Source organism: Equus asinus, chromosome 20, assembly GCF_041296235.1.
Source record: "Equus asinus isolate D_3611 breed Donkey chromosome 20, EquAss-T2T_v2, whole genome shotgun sequence".
In the NCBI taxonomy this organism is placed as follows: domain Eukaryota; kingdom Metazoa; phylum Chordata; class Mammalia; order Perissodactyla; family Equidae; genus Equus; species Equus asinus.
In genome coordinates this window covers 51,665,415-51,687,069 of record NC_091809.1, presented here as the reverse complement: position 1 = coordinate 51,687,069, position 21,655 = coordinate 51,665,415, and the positions used below count along the sequence as shown (strand labels likewise).

Below are 21,655 nucleotides of genomic sequence, written 5' to 3'. Positions count from 1 at the left end.
CTCATGGCATGGGACAATTTGGAGGTCAATGAAGTAACTATTAGAAATGGGATTTTTTAAATACTAAATACAATCAGAAGACTCTATTTGAGTTGATATGACATGTCACCTGGATTTTGAGTTAGTCTGTTATGTTATAGAGTTCTTTAATGTTCTGAATACAACGATGACTACTGGCCCATGACCATTAAGAAAATGTTCTTGAGTTGTTTTTTTTCTGAGCGATTATTATCAATGTGAAAATGAGGCTAACAGATTGTTTCAGAGTGGGTTTCGTAGTATACTTGTTATATCTTGTTGGTGTCACCGTTGTTCAGCATCTGGTCCTTCCCTCTGCAGGTTCAGAGAATTGATTGGATCATTTCATTTGTCTGATTAAAATAGGGAACTGGTTTATAGTCACAATGTGTTTACTGGTCCGAACAGCTACCTCTGAGAGTAAAAGTTCCTCAGAGCCTAATTAAGGCTTATTTTTATCAAATTTTGATGTCTTTGGTACCATCCACATAAACGAGAATAATTATCTCACAGCTGGAGGTAGACTATTGCAGGAATAACATTGCCCTTTAATTTATACATCTAATATCACTCTTTCATTTCAAAGAAATTTCACAAGTTTATATTTTTCACTGATTACAAATTAAAATACATATCTAATATCTTTGTACATCATACTCTGCAAGCCGTTGTAGGGAATACAGAATAGTGTAAGATACTCTCTGTTCTCCCTTCTGACAGTTTTAACCATCCCTTTCTTGAAATATACTTACCTGTCTTTGCTAGGAAGACATGACGTGTAAGCGTTAGAAGTATCTCTGTGGTGTTGCTAGTAACTCCTCCTAGTGGGAGTTACTAGAAGGCCTTTGGCAAGGGGGTCAGAGAGGTAGATGTTGAAATAGGTTTTTGAAAAGGAAAGATGGAGGATATTTCAGGCAGGGAAAATTTTGTTCAAAGGCACAGAAGAACAAAACACTTGGTATGTTCAACAGTCATTTTACTGGGCTGAGGATTCACACGGGGTATAGCAAATCATCTAAACAAGTAGAAAGCAGGGACTGAATTTTGTTTCTTGATATTCTCAATTTGTAGCACAGTTGTTTGACACATTTGTGCTGAAAAATGTTATATTAATAAAATATATGGTTAGAAGATTTTTAAGGGCATACCTTCACAGGGACTTATTCACATTAGATTGTCAGAAAATGTTTTGTAAATTAAATGAAGATAAAAGAAAAGGATGAATGAAAGTACTAGAAAGGCATAGAGACAAAGGATGAAATGTAGGTTGTGACCACGTTGTAGAGTCCTTTGTTGACAGACTAAATTTGGACTTTATTCTGTAAGGAAAGAGGAGATCTGAATCTTTCAGAGAGGGGCGGCATAATGAAATTGATCCTATGGATCAACTGACTCAATTGTAGTGTGAGGACAGATTTGAAAGAGGAAAGTTTAGGAAGGAAGACCACTATTGGTAGTCCAATTTTAATATTTCAAACAGCTACTTATAGATAGGTTGTTGGGATACTTGTCATGGAAATGAGACACAGAGATTGTGGGAATTTTGAAGCCCCGCCTCTCCACCAGCTCCCCCTTCCTCCCATTCCCTCCTGTTCTGTCAGTGAGCCAGGGACAGCCCAGGAAGTGCATGTTTCAGCTCACTGCCAGTGAGTAGGAGGATTTGGAAATCACGGGAGCTGCTGCTGCTAAAGTCACCGCAAACATGGTTTTTCAAATCTATCTCCATTTTGTCAGCAATCTTTCTCCCATTACAATGGGTCTCCTTTCTGTGAGAGTGCGCTGGATTCCAGGTAAGAGGTTTTCCCCTTCCTGTTCCTCTTCTTACCAGCCTGAACTTAGAATTCTGTGCCTCTTTCCTGAAGAATACTGGGGGCTTCTGAAGTTTTCCACTCTGTGTGGAGCGGATGCATACAGCAACGCCACAGAGCTGGGAATTAAAGAGGTGGGATTTGTTTACTTGTTGTCAGGGAAACAGCCTTTGCGTTTGTGTATTTTACACAACATATAGAGGCAGGATTCAGGGTTTAGCAATTCTTTTTTATCTGCAACCGATCACTCTTTAGATCTTTATCAATTGGAAATCGCTGCTACACGTTCTAATGTAAATGTTTGGTTCTTCTATTTGCATTCTAGGGTACTGCATTAAAACTTCTGTTTATTGTTCTGTAGCTTTTTATTATAGCTACTATTGATACATGATTTTATTTTTCTAAATTGGCTGATACAGAGTTATCAGAAATCATACTGATATATACTATAATCTTTAAATTTTTTTTTTTAAGTTTGGCACCTGAGCTAACATCTTTTGCCAATCTTTTAAAAAATTTTTCCCTTCCTTTTTCTCCCCAAAGCCTCCCAGTACATAGTTGTATATTCTAGTTGTAGGTCCTTCTGGCTCTGCTATGTGGGATGCTGCCTCACCATGGATTGATGAGTGGTGCTAGGTCCGCGCCCAGGATCCGAACTGGCAAAACCTTGGGCGGCTGAAGTGGAGTGCCTGAACTTTAACCACTTGGCTATGGGGCTGGCCTCAACTTTAAAATTGTTTAATTCAATAATTTAGTACTTGCAGTATGAAAGGCAGTGAGTTAGGTACTGGGGTGGGAGCAGATTCAAGACCTTGTACTCAAGGAATACTGGTAGCAAAGGTTATAAAGTATGTTCATCTTTAATGCACAAGACAGAATAAGATAAGTGCCATAAGAAAGCTAAAACAGGCTGTGTGAGTTCAGACTAAGAGAATCAGTTCTTGCTGTAGGAAATGGGAATGTTGTGTTTATGAAGCAGGTGACATGGCACTGGATCTTGAAGGATGGGTAAGGTAAGTGAATTTCTCCTGCAGGAGATGGAAAATATCCTAGGTGAAGAGAAGGGTACAATTATGATGAGGAGAAGAGAATGGAGAGTGGTTCAGTTTGACTGGAGAGGACAGCATTAGTGAGAGGCAGAACTGGACAGATAGGTTGGTGTGAGACTGTACAGTGCCTAGCCAAGCAGTTTAGAATTACTTGGTAGACAGTGAGTAGTCATTTGTGAAGATTTTATGCAGGAATATATGATACCATCAGATCAATACTTAGGAAGATTAATTTAGTAGTAGTGCTTCCCAACCTTTTTCACATTGTAGCACACATAGAAAATGATAATATTTTTATCTCACATTGGAGTAAATTAGATGGGATCTGGAGCCTGGATGAGCTGCTTAGAGCTGGATGAGATTGGCTTGGGGCCTCTGGCCATCCCAAGGGCTAAGGGGATCAAGAAGCCCACCAATTAGAAAGCTCTGGCATAGAAGACAGCTTTCTGTCTAGTTTCTCTTTCAAATTAAGAGGCTGTGATAATATCCATCTACGAGGTTGTAAGGGCCTTTATCAGGACAGTAGAAAGGAAGTGACTGATAGGCAAGAGAATTTGAAGGCTCAGTGTTGATGAGAACAGGTTTGGGCCAGAGGGAAAATTTGGGACACTGCCTGGGAGGGATGGACTGATAAAACTCCCTATAAAAGATTTGCCCCCAGACACCCTTGCAAACTTCTGAGCCCTAGTAATTTGTACTGGCTATCCGATATCATCCCCTCAGCATCCTTTTCCTGGCCCTGCGTGGATATAGTCAGCAGAACTTAACAACTTAGTGAATGTGAGGGGAAAGTCAAGAAGGTGAATTCAAGACCCACAGAGATTTTGAAACTAGGTGATGTAGTAGGTGGCAAGATTAATTTGGGGGAAAATGAAAAATTCTCTCTTGACATACGGGGAGTCACTTGCAAGAAGTACTTGGTGAAATTGAAACTAGATAAGATTACCGAGAGAAAGTGCTGAAATTAAAGAGTAAAAGTCCAACATCAGACCTTAGGAACACATTCATGAGGTGATAAGGGCAAGAGGAGCTAATAAAGGGAATTAACATTTGGAAATTATCTACTATAATTATATTTAGTTATGACGATAGACATGAATGGGAAGTATTATCCTCTTTTTGTCTCCATTATTCCCATTTTATCCTTGAAAAACCTGAGGCTCAGAGTGATTAGTAACTTACCCAAGGTTTTCAGCTAACAGGTAGTGAAGCTGGCATAAAGCAAACAAAGAGGGAACAGGAAAGTTAGAAAAGTGCAATGTCTTGGAAGCCAAGAACAGAAAAGGGTTTAAGGAGTTGTTGACCACAATATGAAGTATTACAGAAAATTTGAAGAGTACGTAATAAACAGCCGGTAGCATGCTATGGAGTAGAGAATATATAGATGTCTGAGTATTTTCTAAAATGTCAAATGTTGTAAATTCATGAATCTCTATTCAGACAAATGACCAATCAGTTTATTCAGTTTAATTCTATTTAAGTAAGAGGAGTAAAATACCAAGCCTCAGGGAATTTATTTTAATTTAAGAGGAGAGTAAGATAAATAAGCATATTAATGAAAGTAGAAAGATATCCAAGGGTCTTCTCCTCTTAGTTTTCAAAGCATCCTCTTCATACCTCAAATATGGTAGTTCTCAAATTTTAATATGCCTAAGAATACCTGCTTGCCATACCTCAGAGATTCTGATTTATTAGGTCCAGACTAGAGTCCATGAATCTACATTTTAGCAGTAACACCAGGTATGAGTGTTCCAAGTAGTCCTCAGACCATACCTTGAGAAACAATGCTCAAACAAAACAGTGATTACAGTAAAAATGATCCATTCGTATGTCTGTTTACCAGGCAGTAAGTTCCTTTACATTAGGGTTCTAATAGTTTTTATCCCTCAGCAGTGCCTACCACTTTGCTGAATGAATAAATAATTCAAAGAAAATAGATATTACATCTTGTTGGATTGATCATTAAAAGTTATATAAATAATAATGTCTGTCATTTTTTGAGTATTTCCTATGTTGTAAGAACTTTTCATAACCTAACTCAGTTATTGTTTGCAGCTTTAGGAGCAATAAGAGTTATTATCATCCCCATCTTAGAAAAAGGAAACAGAGCATAGAGAGGTTAATTGTTTTGCTCAAGGCTATTTATTTGGAAAATGGCAGGCCAAGATTTGAACCTAAGCATTCTGAAGCCAGGCAGAGCCTGGGCCCACGCTCTTAAATATATTACAATATGCTGCCTCTTAAAGGAATAGACTTTGAACAATAGGTAGAATTTCCTTAGGGATAGATTAGTGGGAAGGGCATGCAGACTGAAAGTGAATTTTATTTGGGAAATCAGGAAATAGTTAGGTTTGAGTTGAATTGTTACTGAAGGGCAGCAGGTTTTGCCACCCCAAAATATGTCTCTTTAGCATGAGGATTATTTTGAGCTAAAGGCAATCAAACCCCAGCAGATTCAGGAAAGCTCTTTTACCTCTCACTCCTCAGTTGCCTAAATTTGCATTGGAAAGGGGGCCTGTACTAGGAAGAGAGCTGTTACTAGAGATGTCTTTTATCTTAAGAAACTTATCTGCATAACAGAGCAACCTTTGTTTTCTAAACATCTCCTCTGCTTTCCTGTGAGTGACCTTTCTTTCCCAGATCCCTGCCCCTTTTCTTTGCTTAGGATATTATATAAGTCTCAATTACCTGGCTGCCCTTTGAGTCTTCATATCTTTATGAGGCTCTCATGTGTTCATAATTAAACTTGTTTTTCTCCTGTTAATCTGTCTTACATCTATTTAGTTATTAGACTAGCCAAAGAACCTATAAGGGAAGAAGGGAAAATTTTTCCCCTCCTACAGTTGGCAACTACAAAGGGACTTTCACTGGCTGGATACTGCTCGCTCCAAGGCTACTGTAGCTGAGAGATCCTGGGACCTCTGACAAAAGCCAGCAGAAGGTAAGAATTCTTACCATGTCAGTCTCTCAGATCTCTGCCTACAGAGTTTGTTGGAATCGAGAGTGGTGAGAGTCCTTTTCTTTTTCTAAATTTAGATTAGCAGGAAAAAATACTTGTATTAACTAGTTTCATGAGTATCGAGACTGTGGTAAAAATTTGTAAGGAGTACTTTTATTTTCTACTGATCCCTTTCCTTCCAGAGATGGTCATTATTTTCTTTTGTCTCTATCATCTTGTTCTATGTCCTGAGAGGTTGGATTTATGAACAGTGAGAATATTCTCTCTAGTCTCTGCCAACTGGAGGATTCGTGTGGTGGTGTGCATCTGGCGGATAGCCAAATAAGCTGTGGGTCAATAAGCAGCATTCCCTTTGTCTGACTGTGCAAACTCTTGGGGCTGATTGTCATAAGGGGCCCTGATCCATAAGGGGTCTTTGTCCTCTCAATCTTCATTGTCTTGTTGGTGCTGGAAAAGTTCTCTTCCGGTAGCTCTTGCCCAATGTCACCAAATAGTGGGTCTGTGATTGGAGGCATCTCACGTTCTTGTGGGAAACTGGAGACACCATTTGCACTACACCATTCTTACTGTTCAAAATTGGGATTCTCTTGCGCAATGTGCATAAAAAAACACCGATTATTATGGCATCAGCTTGTGGGAAAAGAAATGTAGCTTTATTTTGCGAGATCTATCTGCAAAGAGATAGGGGCTTGGGGCGCAATTTATGGGATAAAGGACAGGGCAGTCTGAAGTGTGGAGATGAATGATTGAAGGTAAAGAGAAGTGAGATAAGTGATGATCTGCACAAACGAAGTCAAGCTTCATGCCTCTTCTAAGGATGCATGTTCACAAAATGGTGGCGTTACCATGATCTGAGAGTGGAGTTTTTAGCTCCTTGATGTCAAAAAGGTCGCTTGTTGAGCATTTGTGCAGGCCCAGTTGATGGGTTGGTGGTCTCAACTGGCCTGAACTAGACAAAAGGTCTTAGCTCTTGCAGGACAACTCTTAATTACTCTGTCGATAAGATGGGGTCAGTTGAACTGGTCCTGGAGGGCCTGCGGTTACGTTACCACCTGTGTCAATGAAGGTCTTTGCTTTCTTAGGCTAACTCTGGGAGTGAACTTTCTGGATGCTGTGAGAGCTGCATCTTTTGCACTCTTGTTTGGAAAGCCTCTTGCATCCATGCTAAGCCATAAAAAGGCCTATTGGTTTCCATTGCTATTGAGATTACTATAAGTGACTATTTGTCAACGGCCAAATGATGGATCCTTTGAATTGCCTATATTTAACAGAAAAAAATTTTTTTTAGAGAGCTCTTACCCTAAAAAATTGTCTTATTGGTACCTATGGAAAGACCAAGTTTAAAACTGGATACAAAGGAATATAACAGCTGGCTTTAAGGACTCCCTTAATAAGGTAAAAGAACAGAAATTGGACTTACAACAAAAATTAAATTCCACATCTAATGTAAATTCCCCTTCTCCACTTTCTTATACACCTGTTTTATCCCCAACTCTTTGTCCCTGACCCTCCAGAAGATCTTTTGGATCTCTGGGCCCCTGATCTAAACACCCCTCAAAATCCAGCTCCATCACCTCAGCAAATTTCCTTAGATCCCAAGACGACTCCAACTTCCCCAGAAAATCCCTTAAACACCAAGCTGCCTGTTTTGACTTTCCTTTCTTTCCAGGATTTACAACAAGCACTCCAGGCTGATCTCCAGACCTGGGGTATACAGGTTACTCATGTAAATATTAAAAGCCAGGAAGTGAATTTAGCAGAAGCCCCCAAGACAGGTGGTAGGGCTCACTTTGCCATCTTTACAATTCCTCCTACTTTCAGGGCTCTGTAATGAGGCTCTGCCAGCTTCAGGCCTTCCTATGCAGTATCCTTTGAGGATGTAGGACCCCTGGATCCCGACTGCAATGAATTCATGTTCCCCTGGACAGCAGCAGGTCTTCTAAATTGTAAAGCCCTTTTACCTCCACTTTCAGAAGATCCTACCGAGTTTAGAGAGGAATTGGAAAGATTAGTAGCCATTCACAGCCCCGTTTTCAGGGACCTAGATTGGCTGTTAAAAGGCGTTCTTCCTACCCATGATTATACTATAGTTATCATACAAGCCAAATGGGGAAAACACCTCTCACAGAGGAAATAGATAGCCAGAATTTTTCCCAGGTCCTCCTACAAATGACCAGGAAATGGCTCAGCTGAAGGCTGATATTCAGGGGCTGATAGGAGCAATAGTAGAGGCTTTCCCGACTAAGGTGAATTGGTCTAAGTTAAATTGTGCATTCAGAAACAAGGAGAGCATCCAAAGGACTTTTTTTCTTTTTTTTGAGGAAGATTAGCCCTGAGCTAACTACTGCCAATTCTCCTCTTTTTGCTGAGGAAGACTGGCCCTGAGCTAACATCCATGCCCATCTTCCTCTACTTTATATGTGGGATGCCTGCCACAGCATGGCTTGCTGAGTGGTGCCATGTCCACACCTGGGATCTGAACTGGTGAACCCCAGGCTGCCAAAGCAGAATGTGTGCAGTTAACCGCTGCACCACTGGGCTGGCCTGCGAAGGCCTTTATTGAACACTTTATATAGACTTTTCAAAGGCATACTGTACTAAACCCTGAAGCTCCAGAACATAGAAGTCTTTTAATGTCCACCTTAGGAGGAAATTTTCTCCCTGATATAAAAAGATATATTCAAAATAGTGTAGTTTAATGGGCTAGTCAACCTCTAAGCATTATATTGGAAGCAGCTACTCAGTTCTTTGAAGATAGCTTGAAGGAATACAAGAGAAAAAAGGAGTTAAAATCAATAGATCTTGATTTGCAACTTAAATCTTTAGAGAAAAAGCATATCTCTGAGAGCAATTCAAAGTCCATTTACACCCCTTCCCATTTGCCTTCAGATATTTTCAGATATTGTAAAAAAAAAATCAGGACCCTGGAAGTACAATTGTCCTGCACTTAAAAACAAAGAAGGAAAAATTTAAATAGTAATTACTATAGGCCTCCGGTAATAAGCAAATATGCCCCCAAAACTCCATCTTGGAGAAAACAGATAATTTCTCTGTGCTTTTGTGATGTAGATTTTCTACCTCTGTCTACTCTAAGACATAGCCATTCTTTGAAATGAAATGAAACTTTAGGGAGAAGTTTCTCATCAGAAGGAGAAAAAAGGAGCTATTTGGAAATGTCCTTCCTACAAATATTGATAAAAAGCTTTAGCCATCTAAGTGGGTAAACTTAACTTATTCCAATTGTCAAAAGAAAATTTGGATTCAACTGTTCTTTTATAAACTAGTGAGTTTTGTATTCTCGTCCCTGACTCATGGCTAAAATTTTAGTATCTATAAGGTCTCTGTGTCTGTATATATGTGTTGTATGGTATTTTTCTACCTCCAGATAATATTGCTAAAATTAATTTGTAAAAGAGCTCTATTTAATTGGCTTAAAAACCAACAAGTGCTTATATGAATTAAGTATTCCTAAAATTCTCAGAAATAAAACAGAAACTAACCCCAGTGCTTTCTTAGGTGATCTGGAAAAATATTTGGTATGAAAGCTAGTTTAAATTTGTTGGTTTAATTAAAATAGATATATCTTTAGAGTTATCAACATTGAATATAATGTAGACATGCAACTTTTATTCTACCTGGGTTTATTAATCAAATAAATTCGTGTTATCTCTGTTCTAAAATTTGTCAGCAAGAAAAAAATAACTTAGAATGATGGCTGACTTTGTCTAATTTCTCATGAAATTTTTGTGGGTAGCCTAAACATAATTGTTAGCACCAAATGAATAGATTGATGTAAATGAGATAAGAGTTTTTGGGTGACCTTTAGACAATAGATATATTTTATGGTATCTCTACTTAAATAGTTTACCCAAATCTTTTTGGTAACTAAAGACTTTAGAGTTTTTCTAAGTTAAATGATGGAAGATCATTGAATATCTAGATCATTTCCAAAGAAGAGAAAATAATGAAGCATTAATTACTGAATGAATTGATCTACTTTTGGCTTCCTATCACAGAAAAATTAAAGATAAATTTGGGTCTGTTAGCAAATATGTCTCATACTACCTTGAAGGACTGTGCTATTTTAAAAAGGGCATATGTTTTTAGAAATTAGGAAATGTATTCATAAGTTTGCCAATCTAAAGAATGCTAGTGTAATAGTTCACAATTGCTTGCTTCTTAGTTTTCACTAGAAATTAAAGTTCCTATAGGTTAAGAATTCTAATTAATATATATAATTAAAATTACTAGAAAAATAAGGGGAAAAAACTCTGTATACAAGGGAAATAGGATGTGCTTTTTGGTGAGAAAAGTATGAGATATGAAGATGCATTTTTTTTAAGGGAAAAGAAAGTTAATTTGTCCCAAAGTAAAACTGGTTACTTCAAAACAGGAAAAGAGAGAATAAGCGACAAATTAGAAAATTGTGAAGAGAGAAAGAGAGAGAGAGAGAATCTTACATTGTGTGGTCAAGTTGGCTAAAATTGAATGAATTTATTATAAGGGCTATACAGTTAAGCTTTAAAATCAGTAGAGTACTTATGTAAAACTAAAACTTGATTTTCTTTCATCTGTAAAGGACAAAGTTTTCTTGGATTGTTGGTCTGCTACTGATAAGAGATCGTGAAAGGCTTTTCTTTACCTTTTAAGTAATCTGCCTAGAAAGCAAAAATTATGTGTTTTGTCAAAATAATTTCCCGTATCTTTATCATTAGGTCTTTGATTATTTAAGAAAACTGAATCTTCCTAATATTAAAAGAGCTAAGTTTTGCTCACAACTATGCAACCTTCTGCATTTGCCTTTGAAATCTTTTACTATCACTTCGGTCAAATAGATAATTAAGTACTGTTTCATAATGATCTGTGATCCTATTTAGTCAAGTGTCCAAATATTTTGATACTTTTCACAAACTTCACCAACCAAATCAAATTCTAAATGAAGTCTTTTTGACCTATAACTAACTTTGGGATTGTCCAGAGGGCTCCTGGAACATCTCAAAAGATTTATTCTCTCTCCTTATTAAAAAAAAATGGGGTGGGGAAAGGTTAAAATAATTAGGCTTACTTGATATGTTAAATTATGTAGGGAAGCAATGTCAACTAAGGGGTAATGCTAAACTTTTAGATTGTATTTTTTGTGGCTGTATTAATATAAATGTTCCAGAAATTGTATGAAATTCCAAGCTATCTAGTATATCTTGTTATAATGTTACCAGTCATAATTCTGGTTATTCTCTTAAAATGGTATATGTCACAGAAATAAGCAAATTTTCTTGTCAATTGCATTATAGTAAACTCTTATCAGATTTTTGACCATGACCATTTTAAAGTCTTCTGTCATTTACAGTTATTGTTTCACTCTGATGCTTTTGCAAAAGTGTTCCTGCAAAAGTGCTTCATTTCCAAGGAGATTCATGGAAAGGACTCTGGCAAGCACAGGTTTCTAATAACTTTAAGATCGTAAAACTAAACTGGGTAAGAATTTCCAGAACTAATGTAAAAACTGAATTCAAGCAGAACAGGAATTAACAACATAGGACTGAATGAACTGATGAGGGATTTTTGTTTGAAACACTGCTGGTTCTTTACTTTTTGTTTTTCTAGATTTAAGGAAACTTTTTTCCTCTTTTCTCTTAAGCCAGCTATGACTTATAGCAATTTGGTAAAGTTATACCCTTGTAATCAAAGATGAAACAATTACTTTTTCTCCCTACCTGGTCCCTCTAGAATTTGGAAACTTAGTGAACATTCGTTTTGACAATATATTTCTTTGCATAAGTTCAATAAGAATCTGTTCTCCTTGTAACAAGACACAATTGGAAACATTGGTTGTATTACAAATGCTTTGACTGGAATGTCATATTTGAGAGAGCTGTGCATAGAATTAGATATGACCAGACAGCTTTAAGGAACTAAGGTTGACTTTATGGAGCCAATAAGGTGCTTTGGAAAAAACAGCCTGGTACCTTGCAGTCTAACCAGGTGAGTAAGGATGGTCACTTCTTGGTACGTGCAAGAACCTCAGGATATTTTGGGAGAGCTTGAGAAGAGAGGAATTCATCCAGATCTGTAGGTATTGCAGGTGAAGTCTAATGGCAAGTCTGAGATTTCCAATGAAAAGTTTCAGTAAAGCAGATTTAAGACAGCTTGTATGATCAATCACTGTTCTTGCTGCATTTATATAAATAACTAGGCCAAATTTAATGACTAGACTTATTTTGCAAACAAATTATTTTTACTATAATTATTGTTGGTACAAATGGGGTGATTGTAGAGAGAAAAATTCTATTTCGGTAGAAACTATAATACATTCTTGTGGATATCAGATTCTAGTTCTATTCATTGTCTTTGAGGTTTTGTTATTTACCTGTAAACTGGACTGCATTCTAAATTCTTCTAATTGCTTCAAATAATCTGGCTACAAATCTTCAAACTAACATCTCCAATGTTCTCCCACTCTTATTGACTTGGAATCATTGAGAACTATAACTGTCCTTTTCGTGAATCCTGCAAACTGAACCTGAGCAACTTTGATATAAACTTCAGAGAAATTGCCACAACAGCTCACGTATGGATGACCTTTGTGCGTGTTGCTGTATGGGCCACACGGAACATTTACCTAAATCCTTGATGATGTCATCAGAGACATTCAAACTGCAAAAGACGCTTTGACCCTTAAATCTAGAAATCTTATCTTCTCTCAACTGGCAATCCTTGAGATTCAGATTGGGTTTATAGTCTGGTCCAATCATTAACTTTTTTTTTTGTTTCCGTAGAATTGCCTCTTATTAAATACCTGATTGCTTGCTTATGCAATATAGGCCTTACTTTGGGAGACCACCTGCGTCACCCACCTCCTGAAATGAGACATAACTGTTTTAACCGAACTGATCTGTTCTCAAGACTGAGACTGGTTCAATGAGATGGGGAGCAACCTACCAACTTAGCTTCTGGATTGTGAAACTTCTTATTTGAAGTTTCAGAGGTGGGACTGAATGGGAGCAGATTTTGCCACCTCAAAATATGTCTCTTTAGCATAAAGATTATTTTGAGCTAAAAGGCATCATACCTGAGCAAATTCAGGAAAGCTCTTTTACCTCCCCATCAACTGCCTAAATTTAAATTGGAAAGGGGATCTGTACTAGGAAGAGAGCTATTACCAGAGATGCTTTTGTACCTAAGAAACTTACCTGCATAACAGACCAAACTTTGCTTTTCCAAACATCTCTCTCCTTCCTGTGAATGACTTTTCTTCTCTTTTTATTCCCAGAACCCAATCCCTTTTCTTAGCTCAGAATGTTATATAAGCCTCAATTACCTGGCTGCTCTTTGAGTCTTCATATCTTTATAGGGCTCCATATGTACATAATTAAGTTTGTTTTTCTCTTGTTAATTTGCCTTATATCAACTCAGGTGTTAGACCAGCCAAAGAACCTAGATGGGAAGAAGGGGAATTTTTTCTGTCTCCTACATTACGTATAAGAAAATAGAAGGTCCCATGTGCTCTAAACTGAATTTTTGAAAAAATTGGAAAGAAATGGAATATTAGATTTAATATTATAAAATATTTTGCTAAAAGAATACAAATCTCACTTCTTCAGAGGAATAGTGTCCCTATGTGTTAATTTGTTTTTCTAGTTTAGACTTCTATATCACTATTAAAGTTTTATGAAATAAAATAAAGGACTGTATTTTATAGTACCTAATTAATTATATATTTGATCACCCTTCTGTGTTAGGCAATACTGCCTTGTGAACACTCAATAAGTGTGAAATAATGGGGACAATTTTAGCTCCTTATTATATATGATTTTTTTCTTCTTGTGGCTTTTGAACTTCAAGTAATTTCAGACCACGTATTACTGCATAATTTAATTCATGACACCCTTCTCCTAGAAAATGCCATGTACGTTCATGTGTATGGCATTAAAATAGAAGAAATTAAATTATAGCTCCTACTAAATTTTTACAAATTGCTCTATCTTTGGGATCATGTTCTGGTGTACTGAAGTACTGAGGTCAATGTAATTATGATAGTATTGAATGGTGGCCATTTTTTATTGTAACAAATGAGTTTTACTATTAGCACATCTAGGGTTAGCATGTAGATTCAGTCTGGTGAAAAGATGAGCGTTGTTCAACTGTGAGAAACGATAATAGTAGTAATTAAAGTCCTGAGTTACTTCTTAGGCAGATTTGTACTTCAAGAATATAAAAAGGATTATTGTGGTTCAAAAATGGAGAACTAAAGAGTTGATGGTCTGAGAATGAGGAAGGAGAGAGGTATTTGGAGACGGTATTTGGTGTTATGTTTCCATTTCCCTTACCAGTAGGTAAGATTATTGTCTATGGAGAAACAGGCATGTTTATGGGAGATTGGTAAAATTGTTTGTGCTTTTGATTTCCTCTTCACAGTTTTGAAGAAGTACATGGAAAATACTCATCAGAAAAAAGTGATCGTCAGTAAGAGGGAGGGTCTTCCATGTATTGCACCACTACTCACCACGGTGGAGGAGACTCCACAGATCGTCGCTGCTCGAGTCCGAGGACATTTTCCTGACTGGCTCAATGGCTATTTACTTCGAATTGGACCCGGGAAATTTGAGTTTGGGAAGGATAAGTAAGTCTTGATTTTGGAGAACAATCTGGATTTCTTAGCATGGGCTGCTCCTATGCAATATGCATTAGTATCTGCTTCCTCTCTGTGGCTAACATTGCCATGCAATCCCGTTGATTAAAGATGAGGAAACTGTAGCCTATAGCAAAAAAATGGAGATTTAATTATTTTTAAAAGTCCTGATTTTCTTCTCTGCAGAATATTATGAATTTGATGTCCTCTGAAGGTTTATGCCAAAAGAGAAGTAACAGGAACTGTCTGTGTGACTAGTGAACTCTATTTCACCACAAGTTCCTGAAGGAAGGGACAATGTCTTCACCTCATACCACTGCCTTACCCAGTAGTCCGCAGACACAATGGCTCTTTCAGTTCCTCAAGCTGGGCATGTTTATTTTTGCTCAGTCTTAGCATTGGCTCTCTCATCTATCTTTCAAGTCTAATTCTTGTCACTCAGATATCAGTTCAAATCTCATGTCCTTTGAGCCTTGCCTGATCTCCCAATCTAAAAATGCTCTTATTTATTGTATTACCTATTTTAATTCTCTGCACAGCACTATCAATGTCTAGTTTTTTTTTTTTAAAGATTGGCACCTGAGCTAACAACTGTTGCCAATCTTTTTTTCTGTTTTCTGCTTTATCTCCCAAACCCCCCCAGCACATAGCTGTACATCTTAGTTGTAGGTCCTTCTAGTTGTGGCATGTGGGACGCCTCCTCTACGTGGCCTGATGAGCGGTGGCATTTCCATGCCCAGGTTCCAAACCAGCGAAACCCTGGGCTACCGCAGAGGAGCACGTGAACTTAGTCACTCAGCCATGGGACTGGCCCCACAATGTCTAGTGTTTTTTGTTTATTTATTTAAATTAGCTGTGTTCCCCCACTAGAATGTAAGTTCCAGGAGGGCAGGGCTTTTTCATGTTCACCTCATATCCCCAATTTCTAGGACAGTGCCCTCACTTAAATAGCATTCAATAAATATATGCAAATAAATGAAAAACCCTGATAACTCTTCTAAAAAAGTTATTTTATTAAAACTAAATGCCGTAGAGAATTTTAGAGCATTCCCATAGTTATTCTAAAACTGAGGAAAAATAACACTGACTGTTTAAAGAGAACTCTGCTTTTTCTGGTCAATGAAAATTTTTGATAACTGGTATTAGCTAAAATTAGTAAATTAATTTCCACCTAGAAATTAGAGATTCCTAACTGTGTTTTACTCTTTTTGTTCATTTGTTATTTTCTTCTTATGATCACAGTATCATGTCTTATACTACCACTTTCCTTTTGAAATAAATCCTAACAGCAATTAGTTTTATCATTATTTATTTATTTATTTATTATTTTATTTATTTCTTTGTTTTTTTTGATGAAGGTTAGCCCTGAGCTAACTGCTGCCAATCCTCCTCTTTTTGCTGAGGAAGACTGGCCTTGGGCTAACATCCATGCCCATCTTCCTCTACTTTACTTGTGGGACGCCTACCACAGCATGGCTTTTTGCCAAGCGGTGCCATGTCCGCATCCGGGATCTGAACTGGCGAACCCCGGGCCACCGAGAAGCGGAATGTGCGAACTTAACTGCTGCACCACAGGGCTGGCCCCTATTTATTTATTTTTATTGAACTATAATTGACATACAATATTATATTAGTTTTAGATATACAACATAGTGATTCAATATTTTTATACGTTCTGAAATGATCACAATATGTCTAGTTACCATCTGCAACCATATAAAGGTATTGTAGTATTATTGACCATATTCCTTATGCTGTATGTTACATCCCCATGACATTTATTTTATGAATGGAAGTTTGTACTTAGTTCCTTTCACCTATTTTACCCATCCCCTCATCTTCTGGCACCCATCAATTTGTTTTCTCTATCTATGAGTCTGTTTCTGAAAAAAGCCAATAACTCTTTAGTGTATCATTTCTCCGTCTACCAAGGACGTGAAGTGATGTGAAGAAACCCTATGGGAAGGAAGGAATCTGTTTTGCTTTAAACATTTTTAAATATTAGAAGCTTTTTTTCATTATTAAAGTTTTTACCTGTATAAAACTTTTCAAAATATAGAAGAGAGGAGGAAAAAGTGTGTACCACATTCTCTGTTAGCACTTGGAAATACACTTTCCTGCTAGTCTTCCCCCCATTTCTATAGATTTGTTTTAAATAGTTACAATCATGTTATATGTAGAATTTTTAAATTGAGATATAATTGACATATAACAATATTAGTTTCAGGTGGACAACATAATAATTCGATATTTGTATATATTGCAAAATTACCACCACAGCAAGTCTAGTTAACATTCGTCACCATGCAAAAAAAGTTTTTTTCTTTTGATGAGGGCTTTTATGATTTACTCTCTTAGCAACTTTCAAATATGCCATACAGTATTGTTAACTATAGTCACTATGCTGTATATTACATCCCCATGGCTTGTTTATTTTTATGTTTTTTATTATTATTTTTTTTACAGATTGGCACCTGAGCTAACAACTGTTGCCAATCTTCTTTTTTTTCCTTCCAAAAGCCCCCCAGTACATAGTTGTATATTCTAGCTGTGAGTGCCTCTGGTTGTGCTATGTGGGATGCCACCTCAGCATGGCCTGATGAGTGGTGCTGCGTCCGCGCCCAGGATCTGAACCGGCGAAACCCTGGGCTGCTGAAGTGGAGTGTGCAAACCCAACCACTTGGGCATGGGACTGGCCCCCTGACTTATTCACTTTATAACTGGAAGTTTGTACCTTTTGAATCCATTCACCCATTTCACAACCCCCCACCTCTTGTAACCACCAATCTTTTTTCTGTATCTGTGAGCTTGTTTGTTTTTTAGATTCTGCATACAAGTGAGATCATACAGTATTTGTTTATCTCTGTCTGACTTATTTTACTTAGCATAATGCCCTCAAAGTCCATCCATGTTGTCATAAATGGGTAACATTTCTTTCTTTTTCTATGGCTAAATAATATTCCATTATATATATGTACCACATTTTCTTTATCCATTCATCCGTTGATGGACACTTAGGTTGTTTCCATATCTTGGCTATTGTAAATAATGCTGCAGTGAACATGGGAGTGCGTATATCTTTTCCAGTTAGTGTTTTTTTTTACTTCAGATAAATACCCAGAAGTGGAATTGCTGCATCACATGGTAGTTCTATTTTTAATTTGGTGAGGAACCTCCATACTGTTTTCCATAGTACCTACACCAGTTTACCTTCCCACTAACAGGGTGCCCTTTTCTCCACATCCTTGCCAACACTTCTTATTTCTTGTCTTTTTAATAATAGCCATTCTAACAGATGTGAGGTGATAGCTCATTGTGGTTTTGATTTGCATTTCCCTGATGATTAGTGATGTTGCCCATCTGTATATCTTCTTTGGGAGAATGTCTATTCAGATCTTTTTATTCAGATTGTTTGTCTTTTGCTGTTGAATTGTATGAGTTCTTTATATATTTTAGATATTAGCGGATTTTTTTGCTCTAGTTTTAAAAAACCTCACACTGTCAAAAGCCTTTTCATTCATGTTGTTATGAAATCTGAATGACCATTATTTTTAAAGGCTGGATGGTATTCCAGGAACGATTGCCTTTTAAAAAAAATGTGGCAAAATACACATTACATTTACCATCTTAACTTTTCCTTTTTTTACTGAGGAAGATTCGCTCTGAGCTAAGATCCGTTGCAGTCTTCCTCTATTTTGTATATGGGTTGCCGCTGTAGCATGGCTGATGAGTGGCGTAGGTCCACGCCCAGGATCTGAACCCACAAACCTGAACTGCCAAAGTGGAGCATGCCAAACTTAACCACTACGCCACCTTAACTCTTTTTAAGTGTACAGCTCAGTAGCATTATGTACATTCACATTGATGTGCTATCATCACAGCCATCCGTCCACTTTTCGTCTTGCAAAACTGAAATTCTGTACCCATTAAACAATAACTCCCCCTTCTCCCTTTCCCCAAGCCTCTGGCAACTATCCATTCTACTTTCTGTTAGTTACCCCATTCCCATGGGCCTGGTGGGACTATGATCACGGTCATACTGTGCTTTTCCTAGCTGTTGTTGGAAGCAGATCAAGAATTATGGACACGTTCAAGGTATGTTTCTTAATATTCCAGATATTTTAATTTGCTGAACCTGTTGCATCTTGTCTTCACTGAATAATAGACTTATAAGATGATAGTGCTTAAAAGGAAATAAAATGCAGTGGTTCTCCCCATCCCTGGCTACTTCAAGAAGCCCTTAAAAGTTACTTTAGATGCCTGGAGTGGGGGCTGGCAGGGCTGGGAGTTGGGGAGATGGTTTGGAGGTAGAGAAAAAGAGCATGAGTGAGCTGGCTTGTGGATTCCCATTCTGGCCCTATCCAGAGAAGCTCTGCTTTTTCCTATTTTACATACCTGGATTTCACACAAGTTATAATTTGAAAAAAGATTATGAGACAAAAAGAAAGAATAGGAGGAGGAGGAAGAGAAAAATAAAACCACTAGTCCAACCCCCACAGAGTAACAGCCTCTTGCAAAAAGCATATGGTATTTCATCTGCTGCAGAAGCAGCTCTAGTAAATTTTAAACCAAGCAGCAGAGCCACTTAGGGCCTAGGCTTGCACCGCAGGCCTCTTTTAAGGTAAACATCTTTGTGGGAGAAGTGGGTGGTGAGGCTGGTCCTCATAAGTGTCTACTTCATCCTTCAAATCAATTTTTTCAGAGTCAGCAGTAGGCTTTTTTTTTTTAAAAGATTTTATTTTTTTCCTTTTTCTCCCCAAGGCCCACCAGTACATAGTTGTATATTCTTAGTTGTGGATCCTTTTTAGTTGTGGCATGTGGGATGCCACCTCAGCATAGCTGAATGAGTGGTGCCGTGTCTGTGCCCAGGATTCGAACCGACAAAACACTGGGCTGCCTGCAGTGGAGCGCGCGAACTTAACCACTTGGCCAAGGGGCCGGCCCCAGTAGTAGGCTTTTAAAGCAAGAATGGGTCTTGTCTGCTCCTGGGTGTGAAGTATAGATATTTTCAGGTCAAAGAGGAGACAAACTGAGACGTAGTTTAGTGGTCAAATCCCCACATTAGACTTAAAGCCAGTGGAAGAGACCTAAAGCCGGTGTAACCCTTAACCTGTGGTTAGGAAGAGCCCCACTCGGTTGTGACTCTCTCATCTCTTTGTTCGATGCCACTTAGTAGGTCTCTCAACATGAAGACATAGTAATGACATGATAAAGGCCTTTCTTCAATTAAAAATGTTTTATTAATGATTTCATTGAAGGCGTGCTTATCAGTTTTTTAAATTACATGAATCTGGGCAGAATAGTAAATATTGTTAGCATTTTAATATCTACCACTCTCCTGGAATGACTTCAGGATCCATGATGAAGAAGTCTAGCCTCTGGTTCCTTGACTGTCCCCACTGCAGTAATTGTCCCCCTCTGTGCCACTTCAACAAGGCCGTATACTAAGGCTACATCCTGGAACTCCTTCCACAGAATTGTCTTACCTCTGAAATCTTGAACTCTGAAACTCTTCTTTTGTACTCAAAACCTCAATTTTCACACTCCTCTATTTGTTATTTTCAGTCCACTTATTTTCACTCACATTAAGCTCTCCTCTCCTTACTGTTCTCTCCTCTCAGTTTATCAGCTCTCCTTTAATTTCCTCTTCCTAGTGCGGATTCCACCATCAGTCACTTCAAATACACTCTTACCACCATCCTCACTTCCTCGGCGCTGGTGATCACTGCCTCTCCTCTGACCATTTCCAGTCCTAGATTAGCCCATTCCTGGTTTCCTCCACTCATGCCTCAGGCCTGCTGAGCACTTCTAGAGGAAATCTCATAACCTTGCTGATTGATTCAATTACAAAATGATGATTTCCAGCTCTAGCTGAGTCCTTGGTGCCACGCGGGAATCTTGAGCAGTCATTGTTCTTTCCAGCTCCCCACAGGTCCCTTTCCTGAAGTCTCCCTCATTCTCCCTGTTCTTTCACTCTCAACAGATAAACTGGCCTACTTCATAATGAATAGAGGGGCAGTTGGATTTGAGCTCCTTTAATCTCCCTCTTCCCCATGTCCAAATTTCCCCACCTAGGTGCCTATTCCTGCTTCCTCATGATCAAGAGGAGGAAGTGGCCCTCTTCCCCTCCTCTGAAATCTTGCTGCATCATTCACACTCCTCCCCTTGTACCAATTTCTCTTTCACTAACCCTTCATTTCAGTCTTCAAATATCTTCTCATCCTAAAAAAAACCCTCATTGCCTATCCCATCTTCCTCTTCAGCTAATACCCTTTTCCTCTCTTTACTACTTCTGTTTTCCCCCCTCTTGAGGTCTCAGTTCACTGCCCTCTGACTTTTAACCCCACCACTTTACAGTATCAGTTCTCAAAAAACTCACCAAAGTCTGTTAACTATTCAATGAAATGGACTTTCCAGTCCTCAGCCTGACTTTTCTACAGTGTTTGACCTTACTGATCACCCGTCTTAAGTTCTCCCGTCCCTGGATTCCCACATAACACTTTCCCCTGATTCTTCTTCTATCCCTCTGGTTGCATGTTCTAAATAATTTTATAAATTTTATGAGTATATTCTAAAGTAATTTTTTTTGTTGCTCATCTCACTTCACTTGTCCCTTTGATAAATCTCAGCCTCTGCCCTGAATATTCTTTTCTTTTCTTGCATTTTGTGCTTTCTTTGGTATAGTGGAAATAATATATTCTTTGGAGTAAGATGGAGGGGATTCAAATCCCATTTTCATCACTTATGAGTGCTGTGATCTTGAGCAAGGATTTCCATGTGGAAAATGTGACTAATAATACTGATTTTAGTGACTGGGTATGAGGATTAAAGGAGACAAGGCATATGAAGTACCTCATTCAATGGCTGACAAGAATTGGCCCCAGTACGTTTCCATTCTCTTCTTTCCCTTCAGTGCCCTCTCTCTCCGCGCCTTTTCCGGCCAGATGACTTCTTATAGTTCACCTTACGTTTTGGGATGGTGGAGATACCAGGATTTAGAGTCAGCATTGAGTTCAGATCCTTGTTCTGCTACTTACCAGCCCTGTGGCCCTGGGCATGTTCTTGCTCTCAACCTTGGTTTCCACATCTGAAACATGGAAATAATAGTTCCTCACAGGATCAATGTGTGGGGGACAAATATATATTTTATATATAAGGAAAGATGTGGTAAAGTGCTTAGCACAGTACCTGG

The 21,655-nt window shown here is 38.1% G+C and overlaps 1 protein-coding gene across 4 annotated transcripts in view; it reads left to right on the top strand.

Annotated features, from left to right (window-relative positions):
- The first annotated feature begins 1,636 nt into the window (after positions 1-1,636).
- The window catches only part of BCO2 (beta-carotene oxygenase 2), a 47,734-nt gene continuing 27,715 nt past the window's right edge, over positions 1,637-21,655 (top strand). Inside the window, exons 1-3 of one of the 4 annotated variants that reach the window (XM_070490297.1) lie at positions 1,637-1,808; positions 11,182-11,309; positions 14,250-14,454. In XM_070490297.1, coding sequence (XP_070346398.1) covers positions 14,264-14,454 — 191 coding nt within the window. In that variant the 5' untranslated portion in view covers positions 1,637-1,808; positions 11,182-11,309; positions 14,250-14,263. Of the gene's footprint in view, positions 1,809-5,699; positions 5,817-11,181; positions 11,310-14,249; positions 14,455-21,655 lie in introns of those variants that run through there. The other 3 variants (XM_014855465.3, XM_014855464.3, XM_070490296.1) reach the window with 3 other exon arrangements.